The following is an 18836-nucleotide window of genomic DNA, read 5'->3' as shown; positions in this document are numbered from 1 at the left end:
TTTTTTCAAAAGAGATTTTTGCAAATTGTTCCGCAATTATTTCATAATTTAACCATTAGTTCTGTTACACTTAACAGACTTGTGCTTTAACTTCATTAATTTACTTAGCTCCCCCTTGAATCCCTTTGTTGCTGCACTCTAACCAAGGTTTTGTCGTATTTCATTCTGTTTTAATTGCTAAAAATGTTTCAATACAAACAGAATTAATAATATTTTTATTTAAAAGTACGTTCATTCTGTATCCCATTCTTGTGTGTAAATCCTTTTCTTGGAGAAAAAAAATAATGATTCAGCATTTGCTTAGTTTGCTACGCCGCTTTGGATTTCTAAGTATTTAGCACGTCCTTGTGGACATTCTGTGTGTTACCGCGGTGTACGTGTCCCACCAAAGATCCACATTCACACTGGACTGGATGATGTGGTTTTTATTATTACAGTTTCTGCAAATGGATGAGTCACAACATTAGCTTTTTCTGCTGGCTTTGATCTCTTTGATCTCTTTGTAGTTCTCTCTGGTAAGACTAACAACAAAGCATATCAAAGAGCTTTCTTTTCACTTTACAGAAAATACATTTTAGAAAATCACAATACATTTTTACATCTTTACATTTTAACAAGATACTTTTAACGAGAGATCGTATAGTGGATTTTTAACGTTTACAATGAATTCAACATGTTTTTCTTTAGTCTGAATTTTAACCAACATCATCCTTTTTTAATGTATATGAGAAAATAGGAATAAAACAATAATGAGTATAAAAATGGGTACAATTTACCTGCAAATGGATGAGTCACAACATTAGCTTTTTCTGCTGGCTTTGATCTCTTTGATCTCTACAAGGGGAATTCATAATTTAGTAAAACAGAAACAAAACGAAAATAAACCTAAACAGCTTGACAATATCAATCACATTACTATGCATGGTGAGAGATTTGTCAGCTGGGGTTATAATTTTTAAAATTAACTTCTTTTGTGGAGCACCAAAAGATATGTCTTACCTTTGTAGTTCTCTCTGGTAAGACTAACAACAAACCCCGCCTCCTGGTCACATGTTAGAAGCCAAAACCAAACCCCACCCCATACCAGCAGATGGCACTGTTGGACTCATCATTGCAGGGCATTTACCAAAAACTATACACATATTTCAGCAGGAATTTCAATAAAACAAAAGTTATTATTACACCCGTTACATGTGTAAAAGGTCTTGCAGATCTAGATTTGAGTACAGTACTGTAGTTAGAATTACAGCGCAGTACTGATCAATGGTGCCATTGGAATGTTGTTTCAAACCTAGTCGATGTGAGACAGGACTGAATCATCCCTCCAACTAATTCCATATCTTTCTGGAGAGGATCATGACCGAAGCCCAGGACCAACATGAAGGCCATGAACGTCACTAACCTCTTGCTGATAATATTGCCGGACTGGCAGCAGAAGAACAGGGACTCGGGGAGGTCAATCATCTGGACCAGGGGTGGCTAACCCGGTCCTGAAGAGCCGCATGTCCAGCATGTTTTGGAGGTTTCTCTGCTCCAATGAGGGCGATTCCAATCACCTGGATTGTTATCAAGCTCTCACAACGCCTGCTAACAAGCTGAAAATCGGCGTCACCTGTGTCGGGGCAGAGAAACCTCCAAAACATGCAGGACGTGCGGCTCTCCAGGACCGGGTTAGTCAACAGAGAAAAACGAAAGTAATGACCAACAACCCCAAAGTACAGTACCACAACAAACTTAACCATCGACCACCAATATAGTTAAAACCTGTAACCAAATTTAAATATCTTGAAGCTGTAGAGGGGTCAGTACCAGGAATTATGGCAAGGATCGTTGAAGTAACAACTGCACTTAACTGACTTCAACATCTGTATGGACAAGAAAATTACATTGAATCAGAGAATAGACTCATGCAAGCCTGGTTACCTCCATCTTCCTCTACACTTTCAAGACATGGACTCTCACAGCAAAGCTCAAAATGAGAATTCAGGCAATTGAGATGTGATGCTGCAGGAAACTTCTAGCGAATCAGCTACAGTACATATGTAACGGGTGTAATAATAACTTTTGTTTTATTGAAATTCCTGCTGAAATATGTGTATAGTTTTTGGTAAGTGTCCTGCAGTGATGGGTCCAACAGTGCCACCTGCTGGTATGGGGTGGGGTTTGGTTTTGGCTTCTGACATATGACCGGGAGGCGGGGTTTGTTGGCAGTCTACAGAGAGAGCTGCTAACGGTAAGACACATCTTTTGGTGCTCCACAAAAGAAGTTAATTTTAAACATTATAACCACAGCTGACAAATCTCTCAACATGCACAGTCATGTGATTGATGTTGTCAAGCTGTTTGGATTCATTTTCGTTTTGTTTCTGTTTTACTAAAATGTTAATTCCTTTGTAGAGATCAAAGAGATCAAAGCCCGCAGAAAAGCTAATGTTGTGACTCATTTCATCTGCAGGTAAATTGTACCTGTTTTTATACTCATTATTGTTCTTATTTCTATTTTCTCATATATATTAAAAAGGACGATGTTGGTTAAAATTCAGACTAAAGGAAAATATGTTGAATTCATTGTAAACGTTAAAAATCCCCTATACGATCTCTTGTTAAAAGTATCTTGTTAAAATGGATGTAAAAATTTATTGTGATATTCTAAAATGTATTTTAAGTAAATTGAAACGAAAGCTTTTTGATATGCTTTGTTGGGCAGTCTAAAGAGAGAGCTGCTAACGAGATCAAAGAGATCAAAGACAGCAGAAAAGCTAAAGTGACTCATTTCATCTGTAGTAACTGTAATAAAAACCTCATCATCCAGTCCAGCGTGAATGTGGATCTTTGGTGGGACAAGTACACCGCGGTTACACATAGACTATGTGACGAACGAAACAGTGCGCAACACTATCAAAGGGCAAATTGGACCCTACGAAAAACTGTTGTGCGCAGATGAAAACTACAGTTGTTATGTCACGTCACAAGATCATCAGGACTGGACAAAATTATTTTCCAGGGCACAGTGCAACGGGGCAGGAGAGGAAAACCGAAAAAGAACTGGGCCGACAACATCAAAGACTGTACTGGTGCCAACTTTGCCACGACCCAAGAACAAGTCAGGAACCATAAACACTGTCCAGAGTTTCATCCTCATTGGTGCCTGATGACAGGTCGTTAAGGGATCTGTGAGCTGTGATATATAATAGTAAATAAAGTACTCCTAATAAAAAAAACCTTTTGGTGCCAACTTTGTCTCCATAGTCCCTTTGTGTGTACAATAAAAATACTACTACAGAAATACTACAAAATTACCAGAAAATTATGACAGAACTAAATATCAAATTGAGTTATTTAAAAGAGAGACCTAAAATATTATTTTTCTTCTATTCTTAAAAGAAATACTTTAAGAAATCTACAAAAGGTAATAGTACAGCAATACTATTACACAAAAACACTACTAAAGAAATATTCCAAAAAACTACACAAATACATTTACTGTAATATTACAAAAAAGATAAGAAATACAACACAAATACTAATATTTAAAAACTACAAAAACACTACCGAGATATTATATTACTATGGAAATACTTCTACAAAAATACAGTATGCAGCACTTTGAAACTTCTTGTGATTAAAGGCTATACAAATAAACAACTTGAATTGATTACTATTATACAAAAATGCTACTACACAAATATTATGACAGAAATATTACAACAATGTAATTACAGTCATGCAACTGCAGCAATGCTACAAATGTTTACAGTACTATAGAAATACTACAAAAATGCCACTGCAGAAATATTATGACAACAATACAACTACAGAAATACTAAAAACACTAGATATACTTTAAAACTTACTATGGACATACCACACGATACTACAGATAGGGTGAATAAATACTACCATGGAAATATTACAAAATACTACAAAAATAAAATGACAGTGATACTACAAAAATACTAGAAATGCGACTACAGTAATACTGTACTACAAAACTAGATAAATTGAAGTGCTTAAAACAGGGACATAATATAGTACTATTCTTTAATTGTGAGAGTTTCGAATTAATAAAAATGTATCGATTTACAACACATATAAAGAAATACAACATGTACATACATGAAAATATTGTATACGTCTTCAAAATAGGGCCCTCGTCCATGACCATTTTTTTTGACCAAATGCAGCCTGTGACTCCAACAGGGTTGGGTAGGGTTTCTTTAACTTCTCATCTCATCTCATCTCATCAGCCGTACCGCTTATCCTCATTAGGGTCGCGGGGGGGCTGGAGCCCATCCCAGCCATCTCCGGGCAGTGGGCAGGGGACACCCTGAACTGGTTGCCAGCCAATCGCAGGGCACACAGGGACAGACAACTCATTCGCTCATTCACACCTAGGGACAATTTGGACTGGCCAATTCACCTGAAATGCATGTTTTTGGAATGTGGGAGGAAACCGGAGTGCCCGGAGGAAACCCACGCAAGCACGGGGAGAACATACAAACTCCGCACAGGAAGTCTGGAGCTGGATTTGAACCCACGACAGGTTCCCATGACATGAACTGTGCCGCCCAAGCGCTAACCACTGCGCCGCCGTGCTGCCCTTACTTTAACTTGATACTTTCAATTACTTTTGGATTACTCCAATACCAAATATGCTAATAAACGACAAAATAAACTAAATATGAATAAAATTATGACTCACAACACGTGGTAAGCTTTCTCTCCTGGCTTTGATCTCTTTGATCTCCGGCAAAATTAACATAAAATACGACAGAAACAAAATAAAAATAAATCCAAACAGCTTGCCAACATCATTTTTGCCGTTCCGTGTATTCCGTTACTCCCCAAGCCAGCACAAAGTTTAGTAATTTTATTCATATTTAGTTTCTTTTTTCTTTTATTAGCATATTTGGTATTGGAGTAATCCAAAAGTAATTGAAAGTAATCCAGTTAAAGTAACCGTACCCAACCCTGGACTCCAAATAGTTAGCCTAGTTTAACAGGTTAACAAGTGAATACATTTTGTATTAGTTTACATTGAAAAGACAGTAGATTTATTTAAAAAAAAAATAGTCTAACGCATTTTTTGGTTTGAACAAATTTATTGACACTAATAACAGCAAACAAACAATGTGAAGTTTTAACAACCCTTCTCGACAATCTTAACAGCAATCAAGCATATTCACAATTTCGTTATGTAACATCTTTGATAGTGTCAATAGATCCGTCCAGTTTGAACAAATCCATTGACACCAATAACATCAAACAAACAATGTGAAATTTCAACAAGTTCTACATTGAAGGAGAAATAAAATACAGCCAGTAAAGTTATCAGTTATGCAATGAGCATTTTTTTTTTAAAAAATTCAGTTCCAGCTGTGAAAGGCAATCCGTAATTTTGTCCCAAACGGCGTTCCGTTTTTCATAGCGGAAGCTCGTTTGTATAGCACAACCAACCACTCTGATGACGTTTGTGGCGCCAGAAATCAAGGGCAGAGAGGGAACGCTACGCTGATGTGTGTCGGTAGGCGCGAATTTGCGTGTATCTTTTCAATACTGGTGACGTTTTACTTCACATACGTTGGAGTGCTGTAGTGACCGCCTCTCGTCTTTAATGCGTTTATAGCTAAGGGTCGGTCGACATGGTCAATCTACGCAGCAGCGGTGCTGTTGTTGTTCAACCGGCAGCATCAACTCCAAATAGGAGGTCGATGGAGTTGGACACAAGTGCGGAGTTCCTGTCTCTTGTTCCTGCTTCGCTGAGAAGATCGACCCGCTCCACACCAACCTCGCGCGTCTTGGATGTTAGCCTGAACACTACTAAACACAAGAGAGTGAGTGAATGAATTACCGTATGTTGCCTTTTCCTCTTTTTGCACATTTAGATCCAAAATGTGTCGTTAGCCTCCTATGCTATACTGTCACTGGCATTATTTACAATCAAATGATGCTCTGCTAACTAAAAACTCTAATCTACGTGATATATAATTTTTATAACTATTTAACATTTAAGGTATCAAAAACAAAGCTTATTTAGGAAATTAATCAAAGTAGACATTGAATGAATGAAAACTTTATTCGAACATTAAAATAAAAACGGAAAAACCCAATAACTTAACAAAATAATATTACATATGTTCGAAAAGGGGTAGTCAGAAGCAAATGCTCACATTCCCTACCCCTTCATCTTCCCTATTAAACACACCAATTATATAACAACAACTGTAATAATATTAATAATAACAGTTATGATATAACAACAGCAACAATAACACAAAGTTAATCATAGTTCTAGACGCACTATTCCCAATCTCTCGTATCACTCATACCCGATTTTCTTCATCTCTGTATTCTGCCAGGAATGTTTTTGTATTTAATTTGAACTAGTGAATAGTTGGACATTGTTTGATCTCGTCTTGCAAACCGTTCAGAGCTTGACTCCACATACAGACACACACATACTTTTCCTGGTGGTTCTCACCTTTGGGATCATTAATTCACTACAGCTCCTTAAGTTATAATTTCCTTCTTTCCGAATTAATGCTTCATAGATGTTTTCTGGCACTATGTTTTTGTTGACCTTAAATAGCAGTTGTGCAGTGAAAAAATTTCCTAAATCATCAAATTTTAATAATTTGGACTGCAGGAATAAAATATTAGTATGATCTCGCTATCCTACCCCGTGTATAGCTCTAATTGCACGTTTTTGGAGGATAAAAAGGGGCTGTAGTGAACTTTGGTAATTATTGCCCCAGACCTCTGCACAATGTGTTAAGTATGGCAGAACTAGAGAACAAAGATTGAAATACAAAAAAAGAGAGGTAACGTTCTAATTGTGAAAGTTTAAGAAATTAAGCTTCTTGGAGTGATTGTTAAAGACCCCACATAAATAGCATACAATCCAAATTAGCAAAGAGCATTGCAGTGATGAGTACAGACATGCATTGGGGATAAACATATGAAAACAACCTATAATGAATTGAATAAGTACCATCTTCAATCCACCGTTGAATGGCATTTTATTGTGTTTATATCATGGTACTTACAACACTTATTTCCCCACAATATGACTAAAGGCATTTCGCCCCCAAAAATTCAGAAAACACTGATCAAAATTAGAGAGCAGCAATGACATTGGCATGGAAAAGAAAAATCTGAGGGTTACAACAGTCAGCAATTAGGAAGAAATGTACAGACCTCTTCTGTGAATTACTTCTCCACATATGTGGCCACAGGTCAGCACTAGTCTCTCACATGGCTCTGGAGAGATTTTGGTCCATTTTTCTTCCAGTCTCCTCCCCAGTTAGGTTATTGTGATTGTTTTTGACCATAACTATTTGACCAAGGACTTCCCAGAGGTTCTCTTTTGGGTTGACATAATTCCATTAATTCAATGTTTTTACCTACAAGTAAATTCTGTACCCATTTTGGTGTGTGGCATGGGAATTGTACTGCGTGAAGACTGCAGGCTGTTTTGGTGATGAAGGCAAGTACGGAACCATGTGGTGTTGAAAAAGGATCTGATACCCATTTGCATTCATTCGGCCATTTAACTGTACAAGACTCCCTACTCCTGCTGCTGTAAACATTCCCATACCACGACAATTCCTCCTCCACCTTCCACTGACCATTTTACACACTTAAGGTTTAGTATTTCTCCCATTGTCCCGAAAATAAGGCTTCCCATCAGACCCAAAAATATTAAATTTGCTTTCATCACTGAAGTGAACCCTGGACCAGTCTCCTATGCCCAAACAACGAGCTCCTCAGCAAAGATAGTCTTGCTTTTTGATTATTTTTGCCGATGAGAGATTTGGTCACTGCAGTGTGTGCCTTCATTCCAAATGCTCTCAAACAGCGAGACACTGTATTGCGAGACATATCTTAACCATGTTCAGCTTGAACGGGTGAGCAATTCCATCAGCATTGTGGAAACAATTACACATTGACATTCTCAGCTGTAATCTGTTCTTTCTTACATTTATTTGTCTTCCGTGGACGATCAGCCTTCTTGGCCAACTTGAATGAGTTTGTGGTTTTGTAAAGATCCAATATTCTTGAAAACACAAATTTGTAACAATAAACTTGTCTTGCTATGTCTGATACAGTCATCCCTTTTGTTTTCATTTGGACAACCTGCTGCAGGAGGCTTTGTCACTTTAGAAAGGCAAAATCTTGCAAAGTCAGTAAAACTGGCAGTTAGAATGACAGTTAAATAGGAGTTAAGAGATAATCAAGGAATTCAGCACCATGTGCTAAATAAGCACCATTAAATGGGAATCCCCTGAAATTGTTACCTAATTTATATCAGTGCATTTTTGGCACCATACAGTTTTTTTGTAGAAATACCTTATCCATTTTGTGAAAAGGTTTTGCAGTAGTATGGTATAGACACAACAGAATGTCCATAAACTGATTAAAAAAACTTAATATCATGTACAGTTTATTCATTTTGCCTTATTTAAACCTTGGGAGGTATTACAAATTTTGTCTTTTTAACTAGTTATCACAGAAAAAGCATAGAAAAAAACACTCCACGGAGTGCATACAAACTGCATTCATCTACGCATAACTAAAGCTCCCCTGAACATTTTGAGTGGAATGACAAAGTTATAACACTGCAATGCCATGGACATTTTATAGTCAAAATACCTCGAGCGTAGATACATTTATTTAGAAACCAAAAGTTTAGAGTTTCGGTGCTTCTTAAGAGGTGTCCTTAATAAATTGAACAGTAAGTATTTTCTCTGAAGTATGTGTTAACAATGCCCAGATGAGTTCAAAGAGCCATGATGCTTTATTTTACACTGCGGCTTTCTGCTTTTACCTTACTTTTGTCAGAGCTGTTTAGGGCGGGACACAGTGGGTTTAAGGAATGGGGGCTGGGGAGAGTGCTCGAGAGTGACGTCATGTTCTTTTCCGCGTGTTTTTGTTTTTCTAAGTGTCGCGTGAAAATTGTGAAAATAAGAAAGTCTGCTCTTTTTGTCCAAACAATAACAGCCCCCCACCCTACAATTAGAAAAACAATTCCAAGCGTTTCTTAGAAATGCACGTATTTGCCCGCGCATAATGAATGAGCTGAGGCTGGGTTCATGACTCTTTGGTCAGGAGATGGAGGCACAGAGTAACAAAGTTCCCAATTCCAGAAAACTACTTTAAATGTATCAAAAAAGGTTTTTGTATTTGGGATGTCCCCAAAATATATTGAAATACAAAAAAGTTTTCAGTTTCTTTGAGTGATTGTTAGCAATGATATAAGCTAGAGACCCTGTATAGATGGCATATACTCTAAATTGCCAAAGAACATTGCAGTAATGAGTTGATACAGACATATATGACCAAAAACGCTTCATATAAAGTACTGTTCTTTATGGTCATTAGAGATTTGGGGAATTAATTTGATTTGTTTTTATTATATATTTAGTTGCTGTAAAACATTTACAACCCGAATAAGTCACAAGACATATATTTTCACAGTTTTGCCCGCTTGTTTAGGGTGATGAAGGAAATACATATTAGAGAAATATAGAAGGGGTTACTCTGTTACAGAAGAAATTTAAATCTCGTAATTATAATTGTATACAAGTGCAATTATCTGGTACAACTTTGAAAAGCCATTGTGCCACCCAAAAAGGTACTCATTTTTGAAACAATTTAAATGATGACCTCAAAAGTTCAGTGCGTTGAGGGGTCCTTAACAATTTGAAAGTTCAATATTTTTTCTCAATTATGTGTTAACAATACCAAACTGAGTTAAAAGAGCCCCTATGCTTTATTTTCCTCTGCGCCTATCTGCCTTAATCTTACTCTTTGCAGAACTGTTGGGGCCAGACATATATTTGGCCAAAAAGAAACCTATAATGTACAGTTTAATCATTTAGCCTTATATAATAACCCTTAGGAGGAATTTTTAAATATTTTGTCTTTTTGATGGTTTTGATAAGTTATGAAAGAAAAAGCATAGAAAATAACACACTATGGAGGACATAAAAAAGTATATATCTACAGGTAGATAAGGTCCCCCTGAACATTTTGAGTGGAATGACAAAGTTATAACTCAAAGGCGTGGATATTCGATGGTCAAAATACCTCACATGTAGATGGTTATTTCTAACCCCTAAGTTTAAAGGTTCGGTGCTTCGTTGATGGTGACCTTAAAGATTTGAAAGAAAAATAATTAATCTTAAGTATGTGTTAACACTGTCCAACTGAGTTCAAATAGCTCATATGCCTTATTTTCCCCTGGACACATCTGCCATTATCTTTTGTCAGAGCTGTTCGGGGTGCAACACATTAGGTTTGAGGAATGGTTCTGAGGGAGTGCTGGAGAGTGACGCCATGCTCATCCTCGCAGGTTTTTTTTGTCAGTGTATTAGAAAATGGTGAAGGTAAGGTCTGCTTCTAGTAGAGTCCAAACGGCAATCCAATCCCCCCAAAAATGAAAAAAAAAAAAAAAGCGTTTATTTAAGTGTGTCTAAGAAGTGCATGTATTTGAACGCTCATCATGAAATGAGCTGACTAAGGCTGCAATCATTACTTTAAACTAGGAGAAGATGGCGGCAGCGAGTAACGGAGTTCCAAAATCTATAAAGATCCTTTTACATTGAATGTGTCAAAAACAAAGGTCACATTTGGGAAAGCCGAAATTAAATAAAGCATTTAAGTTTCTCTGAGTGATTATTAGTTATGATATTAGCTGGAGAGCCCACATAAATTTCATATAATCCAAATTAGGATAGAGCATTGCGGTGAGTAAATTCAGACATACTGTGTACATTGCCATGAAAAATGATTTGTCCCCTTCCTGATTTCAGGGTTTTTTTGCATATTTACCACTCACTAAGGTTTCAGATCACCACATCAATTATAAAATCAACCAGAGACAGCCCAAGTAAACACAAAATGCAGTTTTGAATTGTTGATTCCAATTTTTAAGGTTTTGATTTTTTTTCACTCATCTGGCTCTTTGTGAATATATATACCGGGTATATGTGTGTGTGTGTGTGTGTTTATGTTTTCTTGAGTCTAAAAGGTTCCCGACCCCTTTGCTAAACCTATTTTGTGACTACTAGGGAAATGGTAAGCCGCACTCTGGAAGCTGTCTCCACGACTTTCCAAAGACCAGAAGTCAACGAGTCCAACTAGAAGTCTCCTTTAGTGATATGGTACCAAAGCCTGGAGGCTACGCCACAAGGTGAGAGATAAAATACTGTCTACCATGATTTTTTTTTTTTAATTGATACCGGAGGAAGATGTTGTTTTGCGCTTAAGTCAACCCAAAACCTTTCATCTTAATATGAAACTTTCTAGATATAAGCAAGGTTGGGTATAAGCAGTTCTTTTTTTTAGTGCTGCATAGGATCCCCTGGTGTTTTTTGAAAGATGTTTTATGAATGAAGAGTTTTTTGTAGGACAAAACAGGACACTTTGTGTTTTTCAATTAATATATATAGATACTTTAAGTGTTTCCTCTTTATCATGGTTATATAAAGTTTTTCATTTCTTGCAGAAAATCCAACCATGTAAAATTTTACTTGAAAACACACGATGATGCAGATAAATAGGAATCCTCCTTAAACATTCCTGCTTTGATGGACGTACCTTCTTCTAATTTGTTCGTTTCGCTACGTTATTTCAGTTTACAAATAAACTTGTACCAGTGTCTGAAACTCATGACAAAAAGTTATCGGACAACTCTGAAAAGTTGCCTGCCCAGCCACAAAGTTGCATGCCCCATTTTTCACAACTTGAAACACAATAAGACGACTAATCGCAAAAAATCCTTGTTGCAAAGTACTAGGGATTGATAATCAGAATATATAACAGAATAACACTTTAAAATTAAGTTTATTATAAATCTACTTATAACATTCATTGCATGTACAGTGGGATCACGCTACTTCGCGGTTCCACGTTCGCGGGTTCAGAGCTTCGCGGGTCCAAAATATAATAATAATAATAATAAAATAAAATAATAATGATTATTATTAATAAAATAATAATAATCATTATTATTTTATTTTTATTTATTTTTTTAAGCATTTTTGAAGGGGCGTCGCTACTTCGTGGTTCCACGATTAGCAGGTCTAAAAAATAATAATTAAATAAAATTTAAAAAAAAAATATATATACATATATTTTTTTTAAGAATTTTTGAAGGGGCGTCGCTACTTCACGGATTTTCACTTTTCGCGGGTGGTTTTGGTCCCCATTAACCGCGATAACCGAGGGATTACTGTACATGACATCGCTGTTTTCCATCTGCCATCAGTATGTACCTGTATTTACTCATCTTCATTCATGCAATGTTTGCGTTGTGTCGTCTGCTACAAGCCACGTGAACTACTCCCTCCACCATGCTTTTAATGTCTCATCTCATCTCATTAGCCGTACCGCTTATCCTCATTAGGGTCGCGGGGGGGCTGGAGCCCATCCCAGCCATCTCCGGGCAGTGGGACACCCTGAACTGGTTGCCAGACAGTCGCAGGGCACACAGAGTCAGACAACTCATTCGCTCATTCACACCTAGGAACAATTTGGACCGGCCAATTCACCTGAAATGCATGTTTTTGGAACGTGGGAGGAAACCGGAGTGCCCGGAGGAAACCCACGCAAGCACGGGGAGAACATACAAACTCCGCACAGGAATTCTGGAGCTGGATTTGAACCCACGACAGGTTCCCATGACAGGAACTGTGCCGCACAAGCGCTAACCACTGCTCCGCCGTGCTGCTCTGCTTTTAATGTACGTTTACGTTTTGTATTGTCATAAATTTTGTTAGCTTCTTTTGAATATTTCTTCTGGGGCTGACGTTTTGGCTCGATTCCTAACCACTTCCATTTTTCTTGTGTTCTCTGTGCATCTACCTTGGAAAATATCCGGAAGCACGGTGTTATGCGATGCAGGCTTATGATCACCTGCCGAGTATGCAAATTGCCAAACGGACCGAAATTCCGAAATATACAAACCGAACGAAGATTTTGAACTCGGAATAAAACAAACGTTTGATTTGAAAAAAATCTTTCGGTTTCTTTTTTAAATAAATAAATATATAAATAGTTTTACTGAGTGGGTTGAATATAAAAGAACTACTAACCATCCGTTTTAAATAATCCAAGAACAGTAACTAACATTAACCGTGGTTGTGGCTGTTAAGTGCATTCATACATCTATTCTATGTATTTAGGAGATCCTCCAGGCTACCGAAAGAAGAAAATTTATCCTGTGATAAACTGCAAGTGGGTACGTTTTGGCAGAAGTCGTGTATTACCTCATTGTTTTTGTTTGTTTTCTTCATACAACAGTTTATCAGGCATGTGTTTTAGGAGGGCATGCTCTCCCAGGTCAACAACCTGGTTTATGTTAATGTTCAAGATGTTCCAGACAAGATAGAAGGGACCTCTACTCCTAAAAGAAGCCGTGTTGAAATAAGCAATCCTGAAGACGAGGAACACTGTTTACGGAGGAGTTCCAGAGTCACCCGATACAAATTTAATTCCCGGAATAAATCCGTCCTCTATAATCGCCTGATTACCAAGTGAGTTTGAGAACAATTTCTTCAAAACTAATTGGCATTATAGTACATAATAGACACGTAATTATGCATTGTAAATTAAAGTTGAATTAGGTCATTTTTTAACGTTTTCGGTTTCAGTGGCCCATCAAATCATTTGTAATCTTTTTAGTACAGCTGAGGCTGTCCTGCAAAAGATGGATGACATGAAGAAGCTGCGACGTAGATTGAACAGTGAAGAGCAGGTAATGATACCATATCCAACATCGAATGAAAACATTTTTAACACTGCACTGTTGAAAACATCATAATATTCTCAGTGATTTTTCTCTTATAGCGGGACGTATTTACAAGAGGAAGATTGAGAAACTCTTCAAAGACCAAAGCGGACATTAAGGACGCCAAAGACAACCTTTGTGAGTGTCCATTTTGATTAAATCATGATTTAAGTTTATTGGTGTCTTGCCATTCATAATTGCTATTTTAACTTTTAGCGATACCATATAACTGACATAATTATTGAAAATGATACTGTACTGTGCTCTCAATAACTTTGACATTTTGCCATATTTCAAAGTTCAAACTTATAGACAAAACAAAACAAAATATTTGTCAAGAATCAACATGTGAAAATCTTGAAAAGAAACCAAATGTATTTAACATTTTTTATCGTGCTAACAAATAAAAAATGGAAAATAAGTGTTGTAAAAGAATATGGCCCATATGAGTTCATACTTTGTAGAACCTCCTTTTGTTGTGATCACAGTCTTTTTGGTTATGTCTCTAAGTTTTGCATATATCTAAACTGAAATATCGTTCCATTCTCCTGACAAAACAGCTCAAGTTCTTAAGGTTTGATGCTGATTGTTTGTGCACCGCATTTTCCAATCCGTCCACAAATACTGTATATGATTGAGGTCTGGACTTTGGCTTGGCTTTATAACACCTTTATATTGTTAGTTTTAAACCATTCTATTTTAGGTTTGCTTATGTTTAGGGTCGTCGTCCTGTTCGAAGGTGACTGCGCCCTTTTCAGGTCTCTCGCAGACTCAACAGTTTTTCTGCCATAATTGCCCTGTATTTGTCTCCATCCATCTTCCTGTGAACTCTAAAGAATAACAATCTTCCCTTGCTAATAAGAAGCAACCTGTTATAGAAGCACAATGCTTTCCACCACCACGTTTGACAGTGGGGATGGTGTTTTCAGTATGATGTGCAGTATTACTTTTATTCCAAGTATAACGCTTTGCATTGAGCACATACAGTTCAATTTTGGTCTCATCGGACTAAGGCACCCTGTTCCACATGTTATTTGTGTTTCCCTTTTGGCTTCTTGCAAATGGCAAAGTTTTCTTTTATGGTATTCTTTTAGAAAGGACTTTCTTCTTGCCAATCTTCCATCCATCCATCCATTATCTGCACCGCTTATCCTCAGTAGGGTCGCGGGGGTGCTGGAGCCAATCCCAGCTGTCTTCGGGCAGTGGGCAGGGGACACCCTGAACTGGTTGCCAGGCAGTTGCAGGGCCAATCTTCCATAAAGGGCAGATTTATGCAGAGTACAACTAATAGTAGTTTTATGCACAGAATGTCCCACCACAGCTGTAGATCCATCCAATGTGATCATGGGTCTTTTGGTTGCTTCTCTAATTACCTTTTCCCTTCTTTGGGCTGAAGGTTTAGAGAGCGGTCAGGTCTTGGTAGGTTGGCAGTGGTTTTATTCTCTTTGGGATAAAGGTTTAGAGAGCCGGCCCGGTCTTGGTAGGTTTGCAGGGGTTTTATGCTCTCTCCATTTTGACATTATTCCTCGCACAGTGCTCCTTGAGATGTGTAAATGTTGCAAAAGTTTATTATATCCCATTCCTGCTTAGAGCTTTCCTACAACCTTATACCGAACCTACCTGGTGCGTTGTTTGGTCTTCATAATGCTGTCTGTTCTCCAGTGACACCTTTCACAGACTTCTGAACCCCTCAAAGAGTGACATTTAAAGTGTGACAAGCGGGTAAACTATTGTTTGTCATTTAAGATGACATTGGGTCATTCAGAAGTCATCGGGGAACTTCTGGAGTCAGTTGGCTGAGTTGAGAGAACAAGTTTTTTTTCCTTGTGAAGGTAATATAAAATGTTTGAATAATTTGGTTCCACTTCATGATTGAGTCGCACATGTTTATTTTTAGAAAATATTTTCACTCTTTTTAGCTTTCTATTTAAAGCAAAAATGTGGCAATATGAAAAATGGTTCTTGCTAGGGACCGTATGATTAATTCATTAAGTTGTTCATTTTTTTGTAGCTATGTATTGGATATATATTGTTAACAAAGGCACGCAAGACTTTTTGGTTGAGTGGTATGTTGAGGTATTTTTTTCTTTGCCACCTGACAAAGTGAACCTCAATTTCCCTATTTCAAATTTTGGGTGGTGATCATAGTACAGTACAGTATAGTACAGAACCCGCAATAGGTGAAATTCTCTAACCACAAACATTATTTTTTTTACAATTATTATACAGTTAACTCCTCGATTATAAATTGAAAGCAAAGGACAATCCCTATTTACAGGTTCAAGCATTTGTTTACGAATACAAGTTCTGTATTTTATAGTATGTTTGTTTTTTGTTTTTAACACTTGACTACTGTGAAATTATAATTCTTCCAATATTATTTTAATAGTCAATGTGAACTGGCGACTACAAATTTTAGAGATTAGCTCTTTCCACTGTGACCCGAGTAGTCTGAACGGGAGAAATTGAATTATCAAATAGAATACAAAGTACAGACAGACGAAACTTGACAGGTTTATTTCACTCCTCTTCTGAAGGAGCTGCTGCATTCTGACTCCCACTCTGTTGCGTTTTCCTTCCCTAGGTCTGTGGTATAGGTTTTTTTTTTTCGAGAGAAGAACATAATTATTAATGTCACTCCTTTTTTCTTTGCAAAAAGATCATTCTTTATAGACTGAGATGCAAACACTTAGTTTCTTACTGTACAGACTATATAATGGCTGCCTGAAAAATCTCAATTTGTTAGTGGATCTTTGTGTCTTGCACAAAGTATGAGTAACATCTATGTTAACTAGGAATCAATTTTTTGATTAAATGAGTGTCAAGTCTGTAGAGTTAGTAGTGCCAAACTAAATAACTATTCACAGTAGCCTAGATGGTAAGGCGCCCGCTTTGAGACTGGGAGGTTCGGGTTCGCGCCCCGGCCGAGTCATTCCTAAGACTTAAAAAGTGGTCGGCGGCGCCCTCTCTTGGCTGCGGCTGCATCGGGTCAGATGCAATCGACATTTCGTTCTGTGTACATTGTTACACAGAATGACAATACAAGGAAATTATTATTATTATTATTATTATGATATATATATATATTTTTTAAATGGGGACAAAGATGACCATGATGACCTGGATGATGATGATGACGATGAGGATGATGACGACGACAACATTGATGATGATGATCTTGAAGATGATATTGATGATATTGATGACTTAGAAGATGGTGAGGAAACTGTTGATGAAGACAACCCGAGGCGTTACGAATTCAGACAACGTAAAAATGTAGTTCTCTACCAGGCGCCACAAGATGGTAACTTCTTTTACTTACAATTATTCCAACTTTAAACAATTAAAATTTTTGTGTAGTAGAACCGCAATATTAAAAAGGTTCTCTATTTGGTTATGTTGTCAGAGACCAGGGTGCCTAGGAAAAGCGGCGTATACTTCAAAGGCCACTCAACTCCCACCAGACGGCAATTTCCTTTGAGCTCCTCAGCTCCCAGGAGTCCCTACAATAGTAGGGCCACCAACAGGTTGGCTAACAACACTGAGAGACCTTCAAACCACAGAGTATGGCTGCACCATAAATCAAAATCGAACACTAAACTTAACAATAACTCAAAACTCACATCAATTCCAGTATGTTTTGAGTATTTAAGTGTAGTTTAGTAGAAACTAAAAATAGGGATCCCATAATCTTTCAATGAAAGTTGCAAGGGGAAAAAAGTAAAAGCCAAACTTATAAAGGATTACAAACTCTTCTAAAGCTCTTTCTTTTTAATTAAATATTTCAGGTCATAAGACAGATCCCCCCTAAGGGCTTTATAAATCAACGTACAGCAATATGATTGGTTGATTGTGATAATTATGTAAACAGTTCATATTAGTCAAAACAATGAACAATGGTGCAGAACAATAGCCTTGATAAGGAACTGGCATTTTATACATTCTTCTTTGTAAATGTCCAATGTTAGAAACAATTAAGTTATCAGTTATAGATGGGCTAACCAACCAATTTTGTGATGATTGTGTGTTTAAATGGTTCACCCAAATAAGTGTTTTTGGGAACGTGCACGTTTTTGACCACTTAAATTAAAAAAAAAAGTATTCTGTGCAATAGTAATACACTACGTGTTTTTATTTGAATTTTTCTGTGACTGCGTGTACCAAAGTAATAAAAAGGAATTTTTGCTCTAGCGGGATAGAGACTGCAGATCATTTGGTGTGGGTATTTGTCAGGGTGTTTTTGATGACCCAGGTAATAACATGGCCAATTGCTTTTAAACACTTACCAAAAACAAACCCTGTATTCAGGTAGGGTATGTGAACTTGGGAAATCATAATCTCGCCATAACATGTGCCTGACTGCATTTTTCTTGGCAAATCATTTGGTTCAGAATTCAAAATTCACATCTCAATACACTGACCTAAGGAGGCTTGCTTTTTAATCAAATACTGTAGTTGCATAGTTCTATATGTTTCTGAAATGATTTGCCTGAAACAAAACTGTAGCATTTCACTGCATTTTGATGTATATATTTCGAATATTGAATCAAAATTGTATTTCTGTTCTTAAAAACATTGCAATTCCCCCCCCCCCTTAATCGTGCAGCCCTACTTTTGTATGGTCATTGTTTTAAGTACATTTGCCAAGCACAATTCATGTTTCTGCTATCGTCCTTTTTCCTATTAAGATCTTAAGGTTATAACCTAACCAAGATTCTAAAACTGCTTACTTTTCTAGTGTCAACAGTGCATGTTAAAACCATCCCATAGATCACATATATATATATATATATATATATATATATATATATATATATATATATATATATATCAAATGTTTGTTTGTTTGTTTTTGTTTTCATTTTTCTTGAATAATTGGGAATAGTACGCAGAGGTAAGATTCCTCCTGCTGCAGTTACACTGCCCCAATAAAACATGCTAGTCAGTATTTGTTGTAAACTTAATCAATATTTTTAAATTCCATGAAACACTAAGTGTCTAATAATTAGTCTAACTAACATTTAGTGTCCCTTTAGACTCCTAT

General features: G+C 37.0%; 1 protein-coding gene across 5 annotated transcripts in view; it reads left to right on the top strand.

Annotated features, from left to right (window-relative positions):
* The first annotated feature begins 5436 nt into the window (after positions 1-5436).
* atad2 (ATPase family AAA domain containing 2) overlaps positions 5437-18836 on the top strand; it is a 35049-nt gene continuing 21649 nt past the window's right edge. The window contains exons 1-9 of one of the 5 annotated variants that reach the window (XM_088326530.1): positions 5437-5524; positions 5627-5834; positions 11073-11194; positions 13188-13239; positions 13345-13538; positions 13687-13759; positions 13852-13930; positions 16899-17096; positions 17199-17319. In XM_088326530.1, coding sequence (XP_088182656.1) covers positions 5643-5834; positions 11073-11194; positions 13188-13239; positions 13345-13538; positions 13687-13759; positions 13852-13930; positions 16899-17096; positions 17199-17319 — 1031 coding nt within the window. In that variant the 5' untranslated portion in view covers positions 5437-5524; positions 5627-5642. Of the gene's footprint in view, positions 5525-5626; positions 5835-11072; positions 11195-13187; positions 13244-13313; positions 13539-13686; positions 13760-13851; positions 13931-16898; positions 17097-17198; positions 17320-18836 lie in introns of those variants that run through there. The other 4 variants (XM_088326531.1, XM_088326533.1, XM_088326534.1 and 1 more) reach the window with 4 other exon arrangements.

This window comes from Urocampus carinirostris, chromosome 2, assembly GCF_059441175.1.
Source record: "Urocampus carinirostris isolate Australia breed hairy pipefish chromosome 2, RoL_Ucar_1.0, whole genome shotgun sequence".
Lineage (NCBI taxonomy): Eukaryota > Metazoa > Chordata > Actinopteri > Syngnathiformes > Syngnathidae > Urocampus > Urocampus carinirostris.
Note: the sequence above shows the minus strand (reverse complement) of the source record. Positions and strands in the feature narration are given on the sequence as shown.